Source organism: Plectropomus leopardus, chromosome 23 (assembly GCF_026936395.1).
Source record: "Plectropomus leopardus strain MGB_pleo_1.0 chromosome 23, ASM2693639v1, whole genome shotgun sequence".
NCBI classification, from domain to species: Eukaryota; Metazoa; Chordata; class Actinopteri; order Perciformes; family Serranidae; genus Plectropomus; species Plectropomus leopardus.
Genome location: NC_142198.1, coordinates 9,337,534 through 9,361,155, shown reverse-complemented (window position 1 = coordinate 9,361,155; position 23,622 = coordinate 9,337,534). Strand labels below are relative to the sequence as shown.

Below are 23,622 nucleotides of genomic sequence, written 5' to 3'. Positions count from 1 at the left end.
GTGAGAGGGAGGGAAGAGGAGGTGGATTGAGAGACAATGCAAAAGAAGCGGGGGTGATAGGGAAAATAAGGCAGAGCGGAGAGAGGGAGGGAGATAGAGGAGGCAGAGCACACTGCACAACACTGATTGCTGCTTTGTAACGGAGATGGGAGAAAGAGGGGAGGGAGGGAAGGAAAGCAGTAAACAGACTAAGGTCAGGAAGGTATGGAAGTATCCAAGGCAGTGCTCCCCTTGATTACAAAAGTAGTGCGATAGGCAAACTGATGGAAGGGGGGAGAAGCATAAAGAGACACGGAGATGAAAAGAACAGACGAGCACAAGGTGACAGGTAGAAAAGAATTTGGAAAGAGTTTGTCTGCATGTATGCATAATGCATGTACCAGCAGGGTCACATCAGGACACACTATAAGTATGCACACGTGTGTGTGTGTGTGTGTGTGTGTGTGTGTGTGTGTGTGTGTGTGAGACATCCTGCATCCCAATCTCAGTCTCAAGTGAAGCATATTGAAATTCCATGAATAAACTGACACACTTGAAAACCTCTCGCTCTTGAGTAACGACCTTGTCTTTCTCCCCCTCTATACTTTTTTTCTGGGAACTGTGTGCCCACAAATTGATATTCTGTCACTAACTTGGACTGTAACTAAATGATGGGAGAGTTTCCCCTCTCTCTGATACTTCCTGCTTATTTTCTGATATTGCCCAGAACAATATTTGCCGGCCCGAGAGAATGGATGTGAACCTGTTGCGTTCAGCTGCGGGTTAAATGTGTAGACGGAGAGAGCAGCAGTGAAGTCGTTTTCCTTTCGAAGCACAAGCCACACATCATCCTCAAAACACAGCAGGTCCTAATGGCTCTGTTGCTGTGTTGCTTTATGGACTATTACAGAATTTGCTTCCTCTTCTATGACAGATTTCTCCCTGTATGATTGTTTCCGCAGCAATATTTAACAATGAGTCAAGAAATCCTTTCACTTTGAAGGACGGCCCGAGAGACTAACAACACCAAGCCCTGGTGTTTACTGTCATCCTGTGCTTTACAACACTGCCGTAGCTGCACTGCAAATATTACTGTGACATCATCTTGTCTGTTTGGCCACTCATCCATGGAAATTATGTGCTGCAAATCACAACTAAACTGGCCCAGGAATACACAGAGCATTGCCTTTTTTTAAGAGCAACTCAGCACCTGCTGAAAGTCTTGCCTTTGTTGACCAGTGATTTAAGGTCTCTCTGTGCTGCAGTGATATAAAAGTGTTCTCCTGGGTTTGTCAAGACATTATGATCAGTTTTGGGGAAACTACATAAAACTATAATTAGCTACTTAACAATGAAAAATAGTTAACCTACATAGGCAGCAGGTGTAAAGGGGTTGTGGGTATGAGTTTCAAACTAACCATTATGTGCTACGGAATATTAGCATCAGAGCTAATCATTTTATTATAGGACACAACAAGTCGTTGATAGGCATTAGTGAGAGTTTTTCCCCCGAAGACCACATGTTTATCAAGAAGCAAGCTAATTGGAAATAATGTGTCTCTTATGCCCAGAGGTGGTAAACTGCCTGTACCAACATCATCAGAGCAGAACACGGGGAGGACTTGGCATATACTGAATTGTCCAGTAAAAAAATCATATGCATTTATACAGTAACAAACAGCTTTTAATGTTAAAAGTACCCTGCACTACAGCAGCAGGCTATACATTAGCTGTGTAGTGTGAATATAGTGTAAACAAAATTAGCAGGGCTTTTGCTATTTTCTGAGTAATGGAAATGAGCTATCAGATCTAGTTAGTGGGGCTGAGTCAGTTTTCCCAGTAGCATTACTCTACATAACTAAGCAGCAAACTCCACATCGGTTTTAATTCACTGAGCCTGTTTCATGTTTCTTCAATTTCTAACAGCAGTTTTCAGCTGGCTGCTTTAATATATTTTCCACAGCACTCCCATTGCAGTGGGAGCAGAGGTCAGTAGGCCAGGTCAGCTATCAGAGGTGGGAGAGGCTCCAGATTTTGCGCAGACCATGAAAATTACATTGAATAGAACACAGTGGATAACAGGAAACCTAAAGGGGAATGAGCGTATTATAAATCCATCCCTCCACTTATCTGTTGACCTCCTGAGAAGATAGAGTAAAGCCGTTGTGGTCCAGAGTGTGACTGAGAGATGTGTGATGGAAGCAGAGCGTGGGATGGGAAAGCAAATGAGTAACCGACTATGTAACGAGTATGTAAAAGCAGCCCTGGAAAAAGCCTTTGGCCCCTAAATGCTACAGGGAGGGCTGCTCATTAGACAAACACTTAGAATTACCGCCTCTCGCTTGTTGGTCTATGCATACTCGTCAAGTTGCAGTTACAGTTACCATCCATGTCTGTGAAAACATGGATGCTTCACACACATCTTTCTCCTGGCAGCACAATCGGCACAGTTTCAAGCGGGCATCCCAAATTAGTGTCACCAGTTCAGTAACTGACCAAATGTCTCCCCTTCTGATTCTGATATGTGATGCTGAGAAATGAAAATCTGTCAACTTAGTATATGAATTCCTGATTTATGGACAAAAACACATTTTGTGAGGCCATAGTAACCTTGACACTTTGACCTTAGACCAACAAATTCTAATAAGTAAAATGTTCATCATTTCATGGATCAGGAATGTTTTGTCTAACAAAGCATCACATTTTTTTGACCCCACCAGCCTCTTTCATTTTTTTGGTCCATCTCCCTACTGTTTCCATCTCCATCTTATAATTGGCTGTGTACATTAACACTGAGCAGAATACGTCGCTCCTTCTGACTGAGGGCCATAACTACTGATGCACTTTGTCATTTATTGATTTGTCAATTGATTTTTTTCCCCTTATGTAAAGCAGGAGAGTCTCAGAAAGAAAGCTCTGAGTGAGACTGGCGATCTAAGAGATGTTCTGTCTCATTAACAGCTAGATGCTACATTAAAAGCTTTATGGGGAAATGTGAAGGTGTTTGTTCCAACAAATTTTTCGCAACCTGTTCTTTATACGATTGATGTTACTATATTAAACTGAGTGAATTCAAATAATATTTGATAGTGTTCTTCTGTTCTTCTTCTACCAAAAATGTATCTACACAAATTCTTCTCTCTTTCAGATCTTGTAATGCTTTTAAAACAAACAAACTGTCTGGTGCCACAGTTGATGTTAACAGGCTGGTGAGTTTGTCACTTACCAGTGTCAAGCTTGGTCCCCTTGGCACAGGCCACCATGGCTCCCATGCTGGGCTGAGAGGTCATCCCAGCCATGGAGTCGACCTGGAGAGTGACAATCAATATGAGTACTGTATGACTAAGAGCCTTTGTAAAAGTCTTTGTAAAAGTGCACTATGTGGCTCCACAGTTAGCGGATTAATTGCATACACAAGAAGTATGGTGTAATAACCCGTAAATCTGTGTGCACATATGCATAAATCTGTACAAAATATAATGATTAATGGGAAGAGAGCACAAAACACCAATTCCCCATCAAAAGAGACAAAAGTTTTACCTCCAGAAACCCTTAGGTCTTGGACTTCCTTTCTGCTTTTGTGTATTTCAACGTAAGTATTTTATTACTCGGCAGAGTAAAAAGACAAAATTTAACCAAGTAAACCAATGGGAGTAATACAAACACATGGTTTTAGTGTCTGATCTGGTGGACAGTCAGTTGTTTTCCTTCATAAAGCCTTACAAAGACTTGAACAGCAGAACGGCCCCAAACTGCAAATAGCAGCCAATTGTTTTAATGAAACTCCCATTGCTGGTAGCATGCGTCAGTGAACACAGTAAGAGGAATGTTCCTAGCTACAACAGTTGTTCTGTCTTTTTTTGTTAAGTGACATTTCACAATGCAAAGTGCTGCAAATGGTAGAAAATGTTTGTTCATTCTGTTGTAATAGAAGATTAACTTAAAGCTGGACCTAGTCCTACAAATAACTACTCCAGCAGTTTGTACTGGCAACATGGCAGGCATAACTTTCGCCAGTCAGTAGAAATTAGAGAATTATTGAATTGCTTTATGATAAGAAACATTTAAAATCTAACATACCTCCTACCACCAAATTAGCTGTTCAGGAACTTTGGTGCTAATCAGCCCAGTTTTGTGCGTAACCATTTTAATTGAGGATGTGTCATCAACACAAAGCATTGCACAATGTACAACAGCAGTAAACAGTAGTAGCAGTAGCTGATGATCTGCAAGCTTTTGTTCTGTTATGATAGATATTTTTTTATAAAAAAAAAAAAAGCATGAACCCACTCTTAATAAGACTACTGGATGCCCTTTTTTATCTGATGTTTTCCTGCTTGATTTCTCCATTGCTGCTGTCTTCCTCTGTCATCCTCTCCTCCAATCTTTTGAATATGACTTGCCCACTGATGCTGTATGTTCGCACTTTAGTTAAAGAAAAACTGATATTTTTTGTTTCCATTTGAACTTTTCAGGTTCTGAACTAGTTTATTTTTCGTCAAAATATTCTGAACAGTTCAAAATTAGGCGCAAGAACCAAAACAGAACAGGTTCCAGGCTTTTAAAATAATGTTTTTTAATACACATATCTTATATGAAACTTAACTGTGAAGACAGCTACCTCGTCTGTAACTAACTTAAATGATCTTTAGAACAAACATGATGAATACTCACAGCCACATCCACAACGTCAGCTCCAGCCGCAGCACAAGCCAGCATGGCCGCTACGCCGGCTCCAGCTGTGTCGTGTGTGTGCACGTGGATGGGAACATCTGGGAAACGGTCTCTGAGAGCACCGATCAGAAGCTTGCTGGCTTCTGGCTTCAGCAGGCCGGCCATATCCTGGTAACCCAGAGAGAGCAGACATAAGTGAGGAGGAGGTTAAACAATTCAAGAAAAATTTAATGGAAAGTTTAAGAGACATTTATCATAATTATTAAACACATATGGTGATTCCATTAACCTAATTTCCCAAAATGGTACATACCATGTTTTTTTCTGTTACATATTATTTCTAATAAACGGTTTGGCTTGGAATGGACAGGGTAGAAGTTAACACAGGAGGAAACTTTTATCTAGATGCCACTATCATATTTAAAGTAGTTTTCTGTAAAATATCGAAGTTTTGGATATGGAGTCCTGGACTAAATTAAACAAGATTGATTTCAATCACCTGTCTAAGTCCTCATTAGTGTGAGAGTGTGCACGCCACACTGGCCTGAGGCTTCTCGTGAAAGCTGGAACAGACCGCAGAGCGCTGATAATTTGTTTGAAGTGGATGAGTAAAAACAGGAAAAACAATGGAAGCAGAGAGTACATGTTCACAAACACAACACCAAAACCCTTGAAGTGATTAGGATTTGAAAAAGACTAATAAATATTAAAACTCCTCACTGATAAACAGCGTTAATCTGAAGTTAAAACTGCCACCTTGAGGTTTAATTAAAACAGTTTAGTCCTGTAGTAACTCAAATCTTCTCTCTGAAAATATGTTAATGCGAGACGAGCCTCCAAACAAGTTACTAAAAGAACCAAATGATAAATACTAGAAAATTATAACGAAGAACAACAAAATAATGACAAAAGCAGAGGTTTTACACACAGACGCTCTCTTGTGAGAATGATTATAATGCAGAAACCTTAATTGATATTAGCAGAAATCCACAGACAGAGCTTAGATGTTTAGTTGCGCTCCCTTTGGTGATCATTGCACTCCATGAAGTTATAATTCATGCTCATTTCCTCTTTTAAAAGTTAACCTCATTAGCTGTGTAAGCCTTTTATGAGATTGCCACCGCTGCGTGTGATGCTTCACACTGCGGTAGAGCTGGAGTTTATCATTTCACGTTTGAAAATATTCTGTCATGCTTGAATAAAGGAATTAATTCAATGTGAGTATTATCGGTCTATTCATTTAGATAAGAGGCTTGAGTATACAAGTTCTTTCAATGGGAGCAAAAACTTGAGCTGTGTTTGACAGTTTACATGTGAGTCGCTTTTCATTAATTAAAATGCTAATTGCAAGGCATGTATGTGTTTTCTGTGGCAGAGGGTTTGACTTCACCTTGACACACATACTGCAGCTTGCCTACATGATTAAATAATGCTAATTGCATCAGGAATTCCATTAGTCAATTTACATATCTTGCCTGTCAAAGGTGTTTCACCTTACATTTAAACAACCGCATGCAAGACAATTTGCACCCAGATGCTACTTAGAGTGTACACAACCAAGACACACAGCCAAAAGGTTTAACTGGTGGTTAGTACAGGCACTGATAAGGAAAATATAGATCCAAATGTGTGCAATGACCAGTGTTGAAACAGGGTTATCTGACCCATGTTCAACCCTTTCTTTGTCAATTCAAACCAAACCAAATATGTGCCTCATCTATTTGAGATGTAGCAATCAGCATACATGAAATAAAGAAACCATGTAATAAAAAGAAAGGGTGTATTTTAAACTAAGACACAGCCACAAATCTTTGATCCATTTGTCCATTTGGACTTCTAACAACACAGAGAAAATTGTCCCTCTCAAACTTCCTTACAGTAAAGATGGCAGAAAACAAAAACAGTTGACTTATTCCTCTTATATCGTTCCTAACTTTACTGGATCATAACATATCAGGTATCTATGGATGTCATTTTTTGAGCCACGACAAAGGCAGAAAATGGCACACAGGGTCATAATTTTAATCAAGCTAATTTGCGGAAAACTTGTGCGCCCTACTGGCTGTTTAAGAGGAATGAGACATCAGCAGTCGATGATGGTATAAAACAATGAGAGACAGTTTTATAACAGTAGTGAATTACTGCAACCAGAAGCGGTCCTTGAGTATACAGCCAGAGACGAGCACACAAAACATGAGACTGATTGATCCAGTAGTTGTTATATTAGCTAACACACTAACACACACTAAAACACACACACGCACAAAAACAAACGCATGATGCCCTCCAGGCTTTCGCTTGGCGGATATAACTAGTGTTTTGTTCTTAAATTTGTCTTTGTGCAACGTATTAGCTCATCACAATTATAAACACAGTAAACGGGTTTTCCCTGTAATATTCGATTACTTTAATTGTACTTCTTTTTTCAGTGCCTCCAATTTGTTTGACATGCGTCTATTGATAGTAGATGCCTCTCTCATTCAGAAGCCTCCATATGTTTGCATACACTATGTTGTCAATTGCTTAATTTCTTCCTCACCACAGATGGCAAGGAGCTACATCACCTTAAAATCTTGCCACATCTTCATAATGTTCAAATTGTAGATGTAGCTGAAAACATTCCTGCTGCCATCACTTTATAGATTTAGGCACAACTGTTTGCAACCAGTGACAATGCAACCTAGTTAGAGTGGTTGACAGTAATGAAGTTCATTTACTTAAATACAGTTAGTGCACTAATGTATGTTAGTTAGTAAAATTAGTGTATGTAAGTACAGTTTCTGAGTGTCTGAACTTTACTTGAGTTTTGATTTTTCTGGATATTTATAACCACTACAATTTAAAGGCAAATATTGTACCTTTGACTCCACTACATTTCTATGAACTCTTTGTGTACCACGCACAAACTTCTTTATGGCCTACGAGAATTTTGATTACACAGGTTCTACAAGCAAGTCAGTGCATTCAGCGGGTTGTTTTAGAAACATTAGGTTCTGTAAATGTATTGTACAATATATAACAGCGTGTTGAGAAAATAACTTCTCGGAATACTTATGAATTTTTTTTAAAAGAGAGTACTCCAGTACTTTAAGTTAAGTTATAATTTGACTCAGCAACTTTCACTTGTATTGGAGTAATAATTGAGCAGGAGTATCTCTACTTTGACTCAAATAATAGAGTTGTGTACTTTGTCAACCACTGTGTCCAACCCAGCACTCGATGTGGATTGCAGTGTCTAGTCAGCCAACGCAGGCAAACTCAAAATTAACGCTGGTTTAACCATGGTTGAGTGCTCGGTGTGAACTGGATTTCAAAGACTGTGTATATAAAGCTGGGCAAAGAAGTACTTGCTAAGATTCTTTCCAGCTGGTTCCATGTTATTTTGCTGACAGATGGGAAGGGATTTCCACACAGAAGCAAACAATAAGTGCCAGAATCATTAGATTATCACAGGGAAGGAAAACGTTGGCTTACTGTAGAACTCTGGCTGGAAACAAACCCTTGAAGCAAACACTTAAACACTACACCTTATTTTTATTTCCTCACCTTGATACAGAGGATGTGGGTTCCCGCTTTAACAAGCTCGTCTGCCAGCTTCACGTAATAATCCAGAGAGTACTTCTGCCTCATGGGGTCAGAGACGTCGCCTGTGTACGAGATGGCAGCCTCCACAACGCCACCCGCTGCACCAGCAGCCTCCATACCCAGCAGCATGTTTGGCACGTAATTCAGGGAATCAAACACGCGAAAGATGTCCATGCCATTCTCTTTGGCTACCTCACAGAACCTGAAGAGAAGAAATCATGTTAGCCAAAAGCACATGCAGTCGTGTACATAAAATCCACGTTTGAATCAGAGACAGAAATAGAATAGGTGAGCAAGACTGTCAAGACATTTTGTGCACTGTAAGATGTTCACACAATCTCTCTCACACATATAATGTGTTTGTCTCCATGCACAGTGCATCCTGGATAATAACGCACATCCTGGTTGGGATAAGCTGTTTATATCCATCTCCATATCGCTACTCATAAATATCGCTGTACCTGCCCTAATACAATATTCTCACTATTTCCATGAAAAGTGAGCTTACACAGCCTGCAGGAGCCCACAATGACTGGAGAGAAATGTATACCCGCCTCATTATCCAAGCTGCTCGTGGTAAATCCCTCCTATTATTGCCTTGGCCTCCGTATCTTAATCAGGTTTTTCAGACTGGGGTGAGTGCTTACTGTAGCTGTGTTATTGTGAATGCAGTATTTACACACACTGAGAGCTTTTGTTTTGGCAAATAAACAGACACACTTAATGTTGTGCCACAAGAGGATTACCAGTGCAACGTCTGCGTGTCCAGTATTTATTTAGCACTACAATGCATACAAATGCTGCCTAGTGGACGCTGTTTGGCACAGAATGAAAAACACTGTACTGCCCTGCATATGTGACTCAGAGCTGATGGCATCATCATTCACAGGAATCAGAAAGCTGAGTTTTTCAATCAAAAAAAGTGAATTTCTGTTGATATTTTATTAAAATATTTTTTGTATCATCACATTGTGCAACTATCTTTGTTCACGCATCTTGTTAGCAATCGACCAGCCATTTTTGATATTTGAATTGTATATCCCTTTTGCTACTGTATTGTGACCCGTGACATGCACTTTAAATCAATTAAATCAAATTAAATTACACTTTGATTTGATTTAGCTAATGAAGACGCTTGAGCCACTTGGCTGCCACACTGAAAAAGCTAAGGGTGAGAGAGTGACGGATAAAAGGGGAGCATGGAGAGAGAGAAAGAGAGAGAGCCGGGCGCCCAGATCAAAGCCATTAATCACAATCATGTGCAAATTTTCGATGGCACCTCCCTACGGGACACTGAGAGTGAGGAAAGGGGGGGGGGGGGTTAAAAATAGGGGAAGAAGTAATGCAGAGAGATGAATGGAGGAAGATATAAGAGTGGGGATAAATAATGACTATATGATGGGAGAGGGGGAGCACGAAAACAGGGAGGATAGGGGAGGTCTGCATGTGTGATTCAATGGGAAGGAGGGAGGAGGGGACAGCTGTATTAGTCATAAAGCCACTCCTAATTTATTTGAGGTGAGGGGAATTACACCGTGTGTGTATGTGTGTGTGTGTGTGTATGTGTGTGTGTGTGTGTGTGTGTGTGTATCCTTGTCTGTGGAACTGCATGCAGGTGTATGTGTTGTGCTTGTGCTTGTATACATGAGTCATCCACATCATCGAGGTAGCTTGTGAATCCATTTTGAAAAGTGTCGAGGGCGTTTGTGTGTGTATGCATGTGTGTAGGCATAAGAGTATTTATGGCACTAAAGACTCTACTGGTGTACATCTGTAACAATGATGTGTGTGTGTAACTCACTAAGCATAGTAGGAAGCAACAGGGAAACATCTACCAAAGTAACTTGATTAAATGTGTGTCAGTTGTGTGCTTTGTGAGTGGCTACTATACAGTGTATCCACTCTGAAAACATCATGATAAGAATAAATCAAGACCAATGTTTAGAAGATAGGTGAAATTACATGAGAGGCAATTTCATTTAAAGGGGTAAATACATGGACTGAGTGATGCATCCTGCAGCACATGGTGTCCAGCACAAATCGGCTTAAATCACACACACAAAAAAACCCCGACCAAATTTAAATATGAAACAAATCCTGGAGGATACTTCATCTTAGCAACAAGGAGCAACTGACAAATATTCTAAATGCTTGTACTATCTCAAAGGGGAACAATGGCAGTTTTCAAAATTCATAAATGTTATTCCTATTATCTACAACAGTCCAAAAACATTGGTAAACATGATCAACTTTCTCCCAAATCGAAAAACTAGAGTGCTTAAAATGTCAAAATTGTGATGTTATTGTGTGCTCAGTCTAGCAGCTTTAGACTTTATATCCTATGACTTCAGAAGTCTAAGACTTATTTTTCTGGTTTCTGGCTTTGTGAGAGAGTGGCTCACGTTCAGAAATATTAACTGGACTTTCCGAGGCCATGGAAATTACTAGGGGTGCACAATAATATCAGCATGTCATTGGTTTCAGCAGATATTGGCTTTAAGTTCAAACATCGGAATTGGCCTATATGCGCATTTCTACTGATTTTTTTTTTATTGGCAGAGTGAACATGTAGGCTCCAAAACATCAACCCTACGTTGAAGTATTTTTCTTATAATGCACAAGAAATGATTATTGCATACATTAAAAAACATTGTATTTTTCCTAAATGCCATAAGGAAACATTTTTCTATAATACCAAAAATCCCGAATGTCATTTTGAATGGACATTATACAGGAAGTCTCTGTAATGAGGCCCAAAGCTTTGTAAATGTGTTTTGCCAAAACACAAATCATATTAAAAATAAAAAAAACAACAAAACTGCTGGGTCCATGTGTGTATGCAGGTGCTGACTGTATTCTGCACACTTAACATATCATTTATCGCCTGTAATATTCAGTGAATACATTAGACAACACAAATTAAGCTTGTGTGCGTAAACCATTTCCATATCATTATTGTAGATAGTGTAGGGATTTGGATGCAAATACAAAAGGATGTGTAGATATTTTTAATGGACTTGGTGTTTTCTCCATTAGGGTCTTAAACATCATTTAATTACTGAATCAAGATTTTTTTTTTAATTGGAAGGAAATGTGTGTGTGTGTGTGCGCGTGTGTTTGAGTGAGACTAACTTAAAGACAGCGTTGTCGGGGTAGTTGGTGTAGCCCACGGCGTTGGCCCCTCTCAGCAGCATCTGGAAAGGAACGTTTGGGATCAAAGCTCTCAGCTCCTGGAGTCTCTTCCATGGGCACTCCGACAGGAAGCGCATGGCCACATCAAAGGTAGCACCTAAACACACACACACACACACAGAAGGGTGGCAGTTTATTTCAGCTGTCATCTGAAGTCTCATCTGTCATCCCAACTTTGATCTCAATTTTCAACTGAAAAACTAATATTTCATAATATTTCATACTTATCACATTACCCAAAATACACACACACACACACACACACACACACACACACACACACACACACACACACACACACTCATACACAAACACACAGATGGCGCACCTACAGTATAATACACACTTATGAATGCTCAAATGAAATATCTGATGATACTTGCACATTCATTGTTCATTCTAACACTTTCATCGTTTCATTCTAAAGTCACTTTAAAATCTAAGGAATGTTTCAGTGGAAGAGGCGGGGGAAAAAAAGAGATAGCAATCTCTCATTTCCCTTTCTTGGGGGAGTAGATTAGCGAATCTCATACCCGTTTATCATATCAGCCAGAAATATTGGAGCCTCCAGTGGTTTTCTGCTGATCCAACACTGTCATCATTAAATTTCATTTTCTGAGCACTCATACATTTGAACATGGGGAGAATACTAAGCACAACTGCCTGGTCCCTACTCTGAGCGGAGCAGGAATGCCCCGGAAACACCCTCCTCCTTATCAATTTTTATCCATCCCCCTCCCCGATTTGGATTTTAACCTACGTCAGCACCTCTTAAACTGCTGGTGTGGAGCGGAAATGACTCCAAGCAATCCTATCTGATGTTTAACATATTAGTATTAATGTCTTATAGCATGTGAGATACCAAAACATGTTGCTGAATGAGGGATTCATCTGGGACAGCAGAATTTTCTCTAATAATTTGATAACGGGAATGAAGACTGACAGCTGGTCCCACACAGCAGAACATTAGGCACGGGCACTATTGTAGCCTGCCTCTTTCTGGAAAGATAGGCCGCTCAAGCCCTCAATCTGTCCTGACGATGAGTTGAAATAAATCCGAAAGAAAGATGGAAACAAGCCTGTTACAGAATGCCCACAATTGCTGGCAATGTATTTAACACCCCATGTACTGTTTAAAGGAACTATAATCACTGCTTTGTGGTTGTATGCCTCCATGAACCAGTCAAGCTGTAGTTGTCTCTTTTGAGTTATTACGTTTAGTAATGGCCATAAAAGTGTTTTTGCGTAACATTATGATGTCACAGTGAAGCTGATTTTTTTTCCCTTTTGGATATAAAATGTCAGCAGTTCATCATTATATCCCATTAGACACTTGAAATTTTGTCCTACTTAACCTGTGAATTCTTAATTGTGACCAATAACATGTTTTGTGAGGTCACAGTGAACTTGACCTATGACCACCAAAATCAAATCAGTTCATGCTTGAGTCCAAATGGACATTTTCCCCAAATATGAAGAAATTCCCTCAAGGCATTCTTGAGAATGGGACAGACAGACACATGAACGATCCAAAAACATAATACTTGCAACCACAGCTATTCCCAACATGATGGCATAAAAATGACTAATTTTGGCACAAACTGTTACCTGGGATAGGTGTTGCAGGAATATATGGGCCTCTAACATCATCTGTAGGTATGTTAGGTAAGAGTCCGTTTTATACAGAACTCAATAATAAAACATTTTGTACAGCCTGATATTGACAAACTCTTAACTCCTTCAGAATTTCCCCTTGTGGGAAAATAAAGTTCTATAAAATAAACTTTTGTTTATGCTCTCCAGCCAAAAGAAGAAAGCCTATGATGAATAAAAATGATTAATATCTATAATTCGAATCCTTGAGTTACATAAACACACACATCTCCGCGGTTATCTGCATTTTTGCTTAAGTGTGCAATTATGGTCCTGATGCATCAGACAGTTTATCCTGTCAGATCAATTTTTATGTTTCTGTGATTCCACTTAATCGCTCTGGATTGTTTGATTTGCCTTTGCGGCCTGTATGTGCAGGTCAGACTTTTGTGCTTGTGTGTGTCCATTCACTGTAGCAAGAATCAGCTCGCATTCCTAAAACAGGACTCCGAAAGGCAGATTATACAACCGCAAGGCAGAACAAGATGCACACGCTAACATGATCGTGTACAGTAATTAAAAATCCGCCGCCTCACCATCAGATAAATTTGCCAACTGTGAAATAGATGTGAGGAACCATATAGATACATTATGTGACCCAATTCATATTACTGTATTTCCCATGGTGTAGGGAGGAATGCTATATCAGGAAGGGACTTAATCCTCAAAGGGCTTTCACAGGCTTAATCTCGTCAATGATTCATGCTGCCTCTAAGCAGCTAGAACATGTGAAAGCAATACTGTATTCCCTGTCTAAGACCACTTTCTCTAAAAAAGCATTCCTACATAGGGACAATGTGTCAGGACAGCAGCACTCACATGGTCATCTCCCTTTAGTGATTTATTTTGGTTCGAAGTGATTCAAGCCCAGCAGAGTGTAATATTCCCTATCTCCGCTCACTCAGTAATAAAGTGTACTGTATAGGGCCTTTCTATCAGGACAGGCATGGTAGTTATTCCTCCTATGGTCATTTAGTGATTTATGAGGAACTCTTTAAAGGTACAATTACAAGCTGTCCTTGTGGGACAGTGTGTGCTAGAGCTGAACTTTTTTACTGCAGCATCGTAGCCTAATTTGTGTTTCACAACCTAAATCAATATCAGGCGAGAGTCTGGCTGGCGACTAGTGAATCTGGGAACTTTGGGTATTGAAAGCTGAGTGTACAAAGGATGTTTTAAAACAAACTGTCTTATATTCACATATCGTCCTGCCATATACTGTGAAAGATTACATTATTACATTATTACTCTTATTGAAGAGACGCTCCTATAAGTTTAATCCTCCAGGGGCATACTGCAAAAACAGTTGTATAATGTCGTGTGGCTCTGGAGGAAACTTATAAAGTCTGAGAAAATAACCCCAGATGATGTGAGCATTTAGACATAGTCCAAACTAAGAGTCAGTTGAGCTGCATTATTATAAGAGTATAGTTCAGTGTTTTTGGTACTTGACCCATACTAACAACTGAAAGTCTTGTTATAGTGCTCTCTCTGTTGTTTCAAGTTTTTAAGAAAATGTTTTATTTATTTGCACTTTTCCAAAATGACAAAGTGCATTGCAGAGAGAACTAAAGGGAAAGCGGGATGACATAGATAGATATATGAATTGAAATGTAAGTGTGTGAGCCACATGGATAAAGTTAAGAAAACAAGAAAAGGCAAAATAAAACAAAAGCTTCTTTAAGAATCACAATGGTTTGGATTCTTTTACACGTTGTTCCCACAATTTTACCAAACTTAAAATGAAAAGAAAAAAATCTATTCTTCTATAAAACAGCAAAGTATTCAATTTTATTGTAATCCCACTCCAGAAGGGTTATGGGTCATGCTCTGCTGCAGAACTTTAGCAAATGCATCCTCATGTGGGGCTAAAAACTAAGGAGGCTTTCATATCTGGGACACGCAGGGTTTCCCACACAGTCACCTTTTTTTTTCGGCACACCACCACATTATCATCATCCACTAACGTGTATAGATTTCTTAGTATTTGAGCTGTGCAACAATACTAAAGTGAAAGCTGAGTGCAATGGGACAGGAAAGGGGGTCAGTTGTACCCAGGCAACATATGAATAAACTGTATCAAATCAGAAAATGGCCTTCGTCTTCCTGCTATCAAAATGAGTAAGAATATTGGCTATTTTTGTGTGTAAGGAAAGTAAAACCAACCAATTGAAATGAGCTGTAATTGCCATGAGAAAAAAAGAAGCTGTTAAAATGTTTGGTAGCAGATTCATCACTTTGTTTTCTAAATGGTTTGCTGTTCCTGCTTAACTAGTAAAATGAACATTGACATATTAATATGCACAGAAAGCATATTATTATACTGTAAACTCGTAAAGTCACAGGAAGGATTGAGGGGGATATATTTCTTTCTAGAATTCATTCTGCCTTTAAGTATTTAAATAATTATGAGAAAGTACCATTCTGTTTTTCTGTGACTCATAATCATATCATGCAGGAACTACTGACGCCTCGAGAGGATCCACCAGCATAATACATTTCTCCTCGATGATTCACTCAGTCTGTCTCCACAACTTTCTCTTGACTGAGAGAGACAATCTTATGCTCCTCAGCTCATAATATCAGCCCATTACAGAATCATTATGTCAGGTCAGGAGGTGTTTAAACGTCTTTAACTCCTGTTTTACATTTGATTTCAATGATGTGCTCTTGCTGTCGTTGTATAAATGGGAGACAGACGAGCATATATTCACTTTCAATGACTTTTTTATGAAGACAGAACAATGTTTAAACTTCAAGAGCCTTCATTGACGGAAGATTTCAAAACTCGACTCCCACTGCAATTCAAACATTAGCGCTTTATGAGAGAGTTTCGGAGGCAGACACAAAGGAAGATGTATTCACCTTTCTCTTGTCTTTTTATCAGAACTGGATTCAATTCAGAGGGCAGATTTTGTTTCACAGTGTTTGTTCCCTGTAGAAGTTTCACCGCACCAAATTAAGAGTGTTTACCACACCGAGCTCATTTAAGAATAATTACACATTGCACAGAAAAAATACGTGAAACCTTAAAAAACGACCGTGATGATTTCCCTTTCACATCCTGCTCAACTGATTGGGAAAGCACATTTCGAGTCACTACTATTTGGTTTAGGCATGCAATGCTAAAAGAAAACCACTAGATATCACAGTGTCTTTAAACAGGGTCAAATTATTTTTTAAAAACATGTTCGATTGAAAGGTTAGTGTGTCCTTTTATGGTAAAGGTAATGAAGCTAAGCTAAACTGTCATTAAATGATATGCTATGAAATAAAACTTCTGAACTTCTGAATATTAATTGTTGTTAAATTCCACTTTTATTTTATTGTAATCCATTATATAGGAATAATTTCCTAAATTGTTTTAATAATAATAAAAATAAATAAATAAATAAAATAATAAATAATAACTAATTGATTTTTTTAAAAATAACTAAAGCCATGCTTAACCAAACGGTTTAATTGTCCTTTTATTTTAAAGACAGTGATGCCAAGATAATAAATTTGCAATTTTATGAAATAAATATAGATGCATGGTTGTTAATACAATATATTTGATGTTATTCCTTTAAATGTTTGCTATTTTTTTTGTAATCAGTATGATTTTTCCACATTTATATGTATCTATCTCGCATCTTTATAATCATTCATATTAAAGTATAACACAACCCCAGCAATAGTTTTGGAAATCTTACCCAACTGCTGCTCTCTGGCTTTTAAACAGTTCAATAGGCCACTGGTTTAGGCTCTCCAAAAACATGATGATTCTCAGTTTAGAAAACAGGAAGCTCCTAGTGAATTAACATCTTAAATGCTCAATCCTAAAAAGATCTCAAAGCATGCTTTCTATCAGGCCGCATTGACTGTTTTGCACAGTTTCCTGTTTCTCACACAGATGAAGCCAAGAGAAATAGTCAGAGAAGCCTGACAGAAAGCTCAGTTTGGGCTCTTTCAGGCAGTAAAACATATAGACATGTCTGACTGTGCTGTGAGCTTCCCATTGCCTAAAAGGAGATTTATGAAAGCCTAAACGATCGCCCCATTGGACTGTGTATAAACCCATGGAGGCTCCGCAGGAGAGTGGCGGGATCCTAAGAAGTAAAAGCTATCAGTGAGGTTGTGTTACTGCACGATTATAAATGACGGTAAACAACATTTTAATGTGGGTGTGGGCGTATATTTTTTAAAGTCTTCAAATGTAAGATAATGAAATGTTAAAAAGGCATTTATGTCCCTTAATCAAAGCACTTTTCTCCTTTCAGAACTGGTTCACACAGTATAATGAGACAGCCTCCCTGGCACTTGTTCAACAATTTCCTCCAGAGTGAAGAACTGAGTTCACTGCGAGTTTTCACAGTCTCTCTTCAAAGATTTACTTTTAATGTAACTGCTCAAACACGGCTAAGCTGATTTCATATCATCTTTCTCTGGTCAGTCCCATAATAACATCTCGATAGTTGGGAGATGGGAGCCACTTTCTATCTAAATATCTCCTTAATGTTTTACTTTTGCTCTAACCTTTTTATCTGTTCAAACATGAGATGAGTAGACAGTTGCTTAATGTGAGATCTGCTCAAAGTGCTCTCCCAGAGTAATGAAATATACTGTTTTCCTCTAACTGGTGCACCACGATCGCCTACCGGGAGGAATTATATCTCAGAAAGGGTTTACAGCACCAAAGAGGTTTCACTGGAGAGTCTCTGCCTTTGCATTTTTTTTCTCACTTTGCTAAACCATCTAACGATGAGCACAGTCAGTGAAACACAAACCCTTTTTACTTAAGGCTTTTGTTGTTTGCTTCTTATGTTTGTTCTTGTGTTCTGCTCAAAGCTCCCCAAGTAATATAAGCACAATCACTCTGAGTCATTAACCATAATTGAGCATTAAATTAAATGTTTCAACCTCAAGAGGTTCACTGGGCATATCTCTTCCACAAACGTGTGTGTCCTTCGTGTTCAAACAGCAAAACTGAATTTACTCTTTGAAACCAGTTCATAACAATTGCACTTCACATAGAACCATTATCAAGAAGTGCTGATAATTGGTCTCGTCTGCGACTGTTCAAACATAAGGCAAACATTTTTTGTTCTCAGGCCAATTTCAGAGTAATTGCATATTTTACAGTGACAATATTGGACTGTTCATGCCTCAAGAAGTTTCAATAACGCATCATTTTCTCTATTCATTCAAGAGCAGGCAAAAGGTACAATCATTGTCTATTGAGGGAACTCGCTGAAGACTGACTTGTGGGAAAGGAGATGGAGCCATGAGATATGTTTTCAATGGCACATGATTTTCACAGCTCAGACGAGAAAAACAAAGAGTTACAATCACTGTCATCAATGAAACATGGAACACATCTACAGCAAGAGTGGGGGGAGAATGGAGAGTACATTCATGGCTGTTCAAACACATTAAAATGTGCAGGCACATAGACAAAGAGTTTAATTAACATGATAACCATCACAAGAGGGAAATTGATGCCATTTTTGCATGACTGCTTAGATGAGATCACATATTGTGGGTATTTCCTAAGTTATTATCAATCAACTGAGCACCATATAGTGGTGTTACTTAAGAATTTGTACCCTACCTTAGCTAGGGTATAAAGATCTCACCAGGGATTTATATGAGAGTGAATATTTTTACCTGAATATAAATTCCTGGTGAGCTCTTGTCTTGAATTTAAAAGTTTGGTCCAGTGTACTTACAAATTAAAATATATTGGAAAAATATGAGAAAGAGCTACTAAACTAATTCGTCTGAAAAAGACGTCTTATGGGGAGAGAAATTTCTTGATAAATTTTGTCATAGTCAAAGTCATAGGGGCCCATATTTAACAACAGCAAAACAAAATAAAAACATCCTTTTACAAACTCTCACAACTTGTACAATATAACTCAAGTCTCATTTAACCAGTGGTATGCTCAGTACTTCCCAAACACAAGAATTTCTGCTAAGTCATTTAAAGCTTTTCAAAGCCAGTTAAAATTACTGTTTTTGTCAATGGAGTCTCTCACTTTAACTTTCACTTCCCCATCCAATGGAGCTGTGTGGGAAGTACTGAGCATACAAATGGATAATGAGATCTGGATTAATCTGCACAGGCTGTGTGACAGTTTGAGTCCATTAATCAAGAATTTTCTTCTTTTTTGGATTCTTCACTCTCTGGAGGCATTCAAGAAAAAAACACATTTTCTCCACAAATTCAACATGATACAAGATAAGCAATTGATATACAAAGGGTCATTTTGGGAGGTGAAGTGTTTCTTTAATCTGTCAAAAAACTGAAAACAGAAACTCACCTCCCCAGTTCTCCAGGCTGAAAAGGTTGCTGAAGTTGTGGCTGACAAATGGCGAGATCTTCTTCAGGTCATGTGTGCGAACCCTAGTTGCTAAAAGCGACTGGTGAGCATCTCTGAAGGTGGTATCCATTAGCAACAGGCCTTGGTGGGCACGGACAGCCTTGGCGAATCCTTCAGGACCGTCACGCAGCAAGATATCACGGAAACCTACTGGTGGGTCGCCTGTTAGTGAAGTAGGGAGAGAAAAAAGATGAGAGAAAGGAGAAAGTTAGTGTGGAGAATGATACAGAGGGGTAATGAAAGGGAAATAGGTTTGTGGTTATGTACTGGTATGTGATAAAGCAATTTGTGAGAAATCAATATCAGATGCTGGGGTAATTCTTTAAAATGTTCCACCAAACTCGACCAGATTGTGCAGATACTTAGTGATGATTAGACCATATATTCACTGAAACTGGACTGATCTATTAAAACAAAACAGGAAAACTGTTAACATAGCTTTCATGAACGGCAGATCTTAAATTACAGCCATGTCCCAAAAAGCGGGGTTCCATATTATTTATTAAGTGGACAATATGTTCAAGTAGCCCTTTATTTATCCAATTTAAGCGTGAGTGTACTGACTTCAGACACTGCTTAAGTGTCTGGCAAGATAAATGGGTAACACCGATTTAACAAGACGCCAGCCAAGCAGGTAAACTGATGTAATTTACAGGATGTTCCCTCTTAAGTTGTGCTGCTAACAAGTCCTGTGCTTGTCATAACTTGTGCTAATGAGGTGGACGTGGCCTCCTCTCATTGCTGCTCCTATCACCCTCAGCTCAAGCAGATCAACCAAAAAAGAATACAAGTATTTAAGCCTAGAAGCCGGCTTATTAGACACACCACCCACCAATTTGTAAAAATGGATTTCTCCTGCTGACAGTGACTCATATGTTCATGGGTTTCTATATAAAGTAAGCAGTTACTGTTTATTTCAATAAGCGATCCAAGTGACTGAGCTTGGTACTGTATGGTTGCCATCTAAAGGCAACCTGTTCCAGGATGGCTGCCATTGCACTTTTCACGCATTTCTAATTTGTCAGCCTTATCAGTCCTGTGACCCTGTTTTTAGGTCCCAAAATTACACCAGCAATCACAGAGCTGTCATGATGTCGCAAATTTGAGCATGGTGCATATTTATATTCTATTTTCTAAAGTGTGGAGGCAGCTTCTGATGGATTTTAATCCATGTACTTTGACATATTGATACGTTTTATATATTTCCATATAAAATGTTAGTCTTAAAATCCACCAGCAACCGTGTCTGAGCATTCATCAGACATAGGGTTCCCGTGCTCAAGGAGTGCAAAACAAGACTTTTGGTGTCTAATATCCATACTACCATAAAATTTAGTATGCTAGAAAATGATTTAGTATGTCCTGATACACAGTATGTCAAATGCAACATGCCAGAAATAACATTATGTCCTACTTCGTCCGGCTGCGTATTGCAGTATGTAAACCAGCATGCTTTTCTGACAATTCAGAACCACAGTCCTCTGCATGGCAGCTTACTGACAGCTAACAGAAGCTGCAATGACTATAATCACTCAATGAAACAATCACAAATAATCGACAATGTATGAAGTTTCAACTCAAGATTAAAAACAATACACATTTCAAAGTAATAGAAGCAGTGCTCTCTGGGTTTACCTACTCTGGAAAGCTTGGCAAATAGTGTTTTGTTGCATCTCTGAGGTAACATTAAGTGATAACATTAAGATCTGCTGCTTTCTAAATCGCAAACTTTTAACTTTTACTCCAAACTTTATGCTACAGAGTGCAAAAGATATACAGTATGAGCAAGAGTGTCAAAGTTCAAGGTGTGATGTTATGATGAAGTGGTATGCGCCAACTATAGGTAAACTCCATGCAGCTGTATTTGTAAGGGTAGCTGCTGTAAGCACTGATAGAAAAAAAAGTATGCAATTCCAAATGGAGTGCAAGAGTCTACAGCAATGCTAGTGGCCCTGTGAGGCTTTACTTTGAGCAAAATACTAACATGAGGGTGCTAACATGATCACAATAACAATGCTTACCATCTTAGTTACTGCACGCTAACAGCTGCTAATCAGCACTAAAAAGTATGTATTGACTTGTCATTTGTTTTAAAGGTCCTTATTCATAAACCATCATCAAAGTCATTAGGGTTCATGACTGTCTGTACCAAATTTCATGGTTATCCATCTAATATCATCCTCATCATAGTACAACAAGGAAATGTCAGGTAATCACAAGTAATTAGGATTCATCATCTGGAGAGCATGAATGTCTGAACAAAGATAGAGTATTAGTATATGTAGTGCAAATCCATCCAGCTGATAAGATATCAGATTAAGATATTTCAGTGGATGTGTAAAAATTATTGGCCTGCTGGTGGTGCTAGATCTCCAAATTTGATAGGATTTATTCCCTGGAGAGCGTGAATGTCTCTACTTGATTTCATAGCAATCCATCCCATAGCTATTTTAGTCTGGACCGAATTGGTAGATTGACATTGTCGTCCATGGAGCCATGCCGCTGGCTTGGCTAAAAATAAGACAAGAGTAATGAAAGCTTGCAGATGAACTAGAAACGAATAAATCACACTGAGCAACATCCATTAAGAGCATTTCAGAAACCCTGCAGGATCCGCTCCCCTGAGGAACCCCGAATAAAGACTGTTGGATATGTTGGGTTTGGATAAGTGTTTTTGGTTAGCTTACAAGACTGTAATGTCATAAGTATCTAAATGCGCTGTCACCGCTAAAAGCCTCTGTAAGCAGGAATAATAACAATTGTGGTAGAATCCCCTGGACAAATTCTGACATTTCCAGTTTATAAAAGCAAAATAGTCGTCAAAACAAACAAGTTAACCATTGCGGAGAGCTTGCCCTTTGGGCACTGCTATAACCAACCCTCTATCCTAATCCCTTTCCCTTTCCTCATCGCTCTTTTCCTCTCCGTGCCTGGCAACTAAACACAAGCACAACCAGAGGCATTAAAATATTGGGGATGGAAGTGGGATCTATTTTTGCTGCTGTGTGTACAATCATCAATCAATTAGATTAGTTAATGAGGTACTATATGCCTGCTTAGTTGTCCTCCAGCCCTCTGTCCTTCTCTCCCCCTCCATCTCACTTCCTCTCTGCATAGCTAAATATTCGCTCTTGACCTTTTATTGTTGCACCTCATCCCTGGAAACAAATGATCTCTGCCATAATTGTCTCCACGGCCAGCATGAGCAAAATGAACTCCAAACTTAAAGACACACACACACACACACACACACACACACACCCACACACACACACACACACTGATGTGGATACATTAGTCCCACAGCCAACACACAAAATTAGCTCACAGAAACACACAGGGGCTAGATGAGCTCTGAAATCACACTGCCGTAGCAAATAGATACAGACGCTTTGAACTTATCAAGATCTGTGTGTAATACGGCGGACTGGGGTACACGCCGTGTACTAACACACACAGAAAAATGTTTTATACTCAAAGTCCATTTCCATTTTTCACACTCACGCAGTCTTACAAACTTGCTTTCTATGTTTTTACCACTCTTTGACACATATACCTCGATACAATAGAGAGGAAATAAGGGCATCTGTACTGGGACTACAGTGACTAAACAATAGCCTATGCATGTGACAATTTTCTAGAGAAAGGTGGTGTTTGAGTGGATTTGTGTGTGCGTCATATCGCATGCAGAAGAAGCAAAAAGTAGTAAAGAGATACAAGTCCCAAGCGGTTGCCGTGCTTGACAATTGACCCACTTACACAAACAAACACTTTCTTTTGCATCGAAAACACCTCACTCCCACTCTCTAGCTTCTTTGCCCTCACTTCACTCCTCTTTCTCCCAGGCTGTTGTCATTTCATACCTCTCCCCTCGACTTTCTTCACCTGTCTGGACCTCTCTTCATGCTCTTCTCCTCCAGCTCCGCAGTGGCAGCTAATACGACTTGACAGAGTGAGCTACAGTGCTCAGAGGTACTGCTTTATTTGCAATTTGTGTAGGAGACAATCTCAGAGTAATAACAGCTTGCCTTGTCACTGTCCTGAGCTGGCATTTGGCTCTCGAGAAGACTGTTAACTGTCTTGTATCTTTGTGTATAGGAAGCTTTTAATTGGCAGATCCAGGTGGGGTAGCTAATCAGTGCTATATCAAAGCCAGGCGTGCAGGCAGAGCAAT

The 23,622-nt window shown here is 39.1% G+C and overlaps 1 protein-coding gene across 2 annotated transcripts in view; it reads right to left on the bottom strand.

Annotated features, from left to right (window-relative positions):
* The window catches only part of pcxb (pyruvate carboxylase b), a 356,057-nt gene that overhangs the window by 47,045 nt on the left and 285,390 nt on the right, over positions 1–23,622 (bottom strand). For both annotated transcript variants that reach the window (XM_042512173.2, XM_042512174.2), the window contains exons 15-19: positions 19,389–19,610; positions 11,371–11,527; positions 8,200–8,440; positions 4,654–4,821; positions 3,206–3,287 (exon numbers count right to left, since the gene is read on the bottom strand). In XM_042512173.2, the coding sequence (XP_042368107.1) occupies positions 3,206–3,287; positions 4,654–4,821; positions 8,200–8,440; positions 11,371–11,527; positions 19,389–19,610 (870 nt within the window). The remainder of the gene's footprint in view (positions 1–3,205; positions 3,288–4,653; positions 4,822–8,199; positions 8,441–11,370; positions 11,528–19,388; positions 19,611–23,622) is intronic.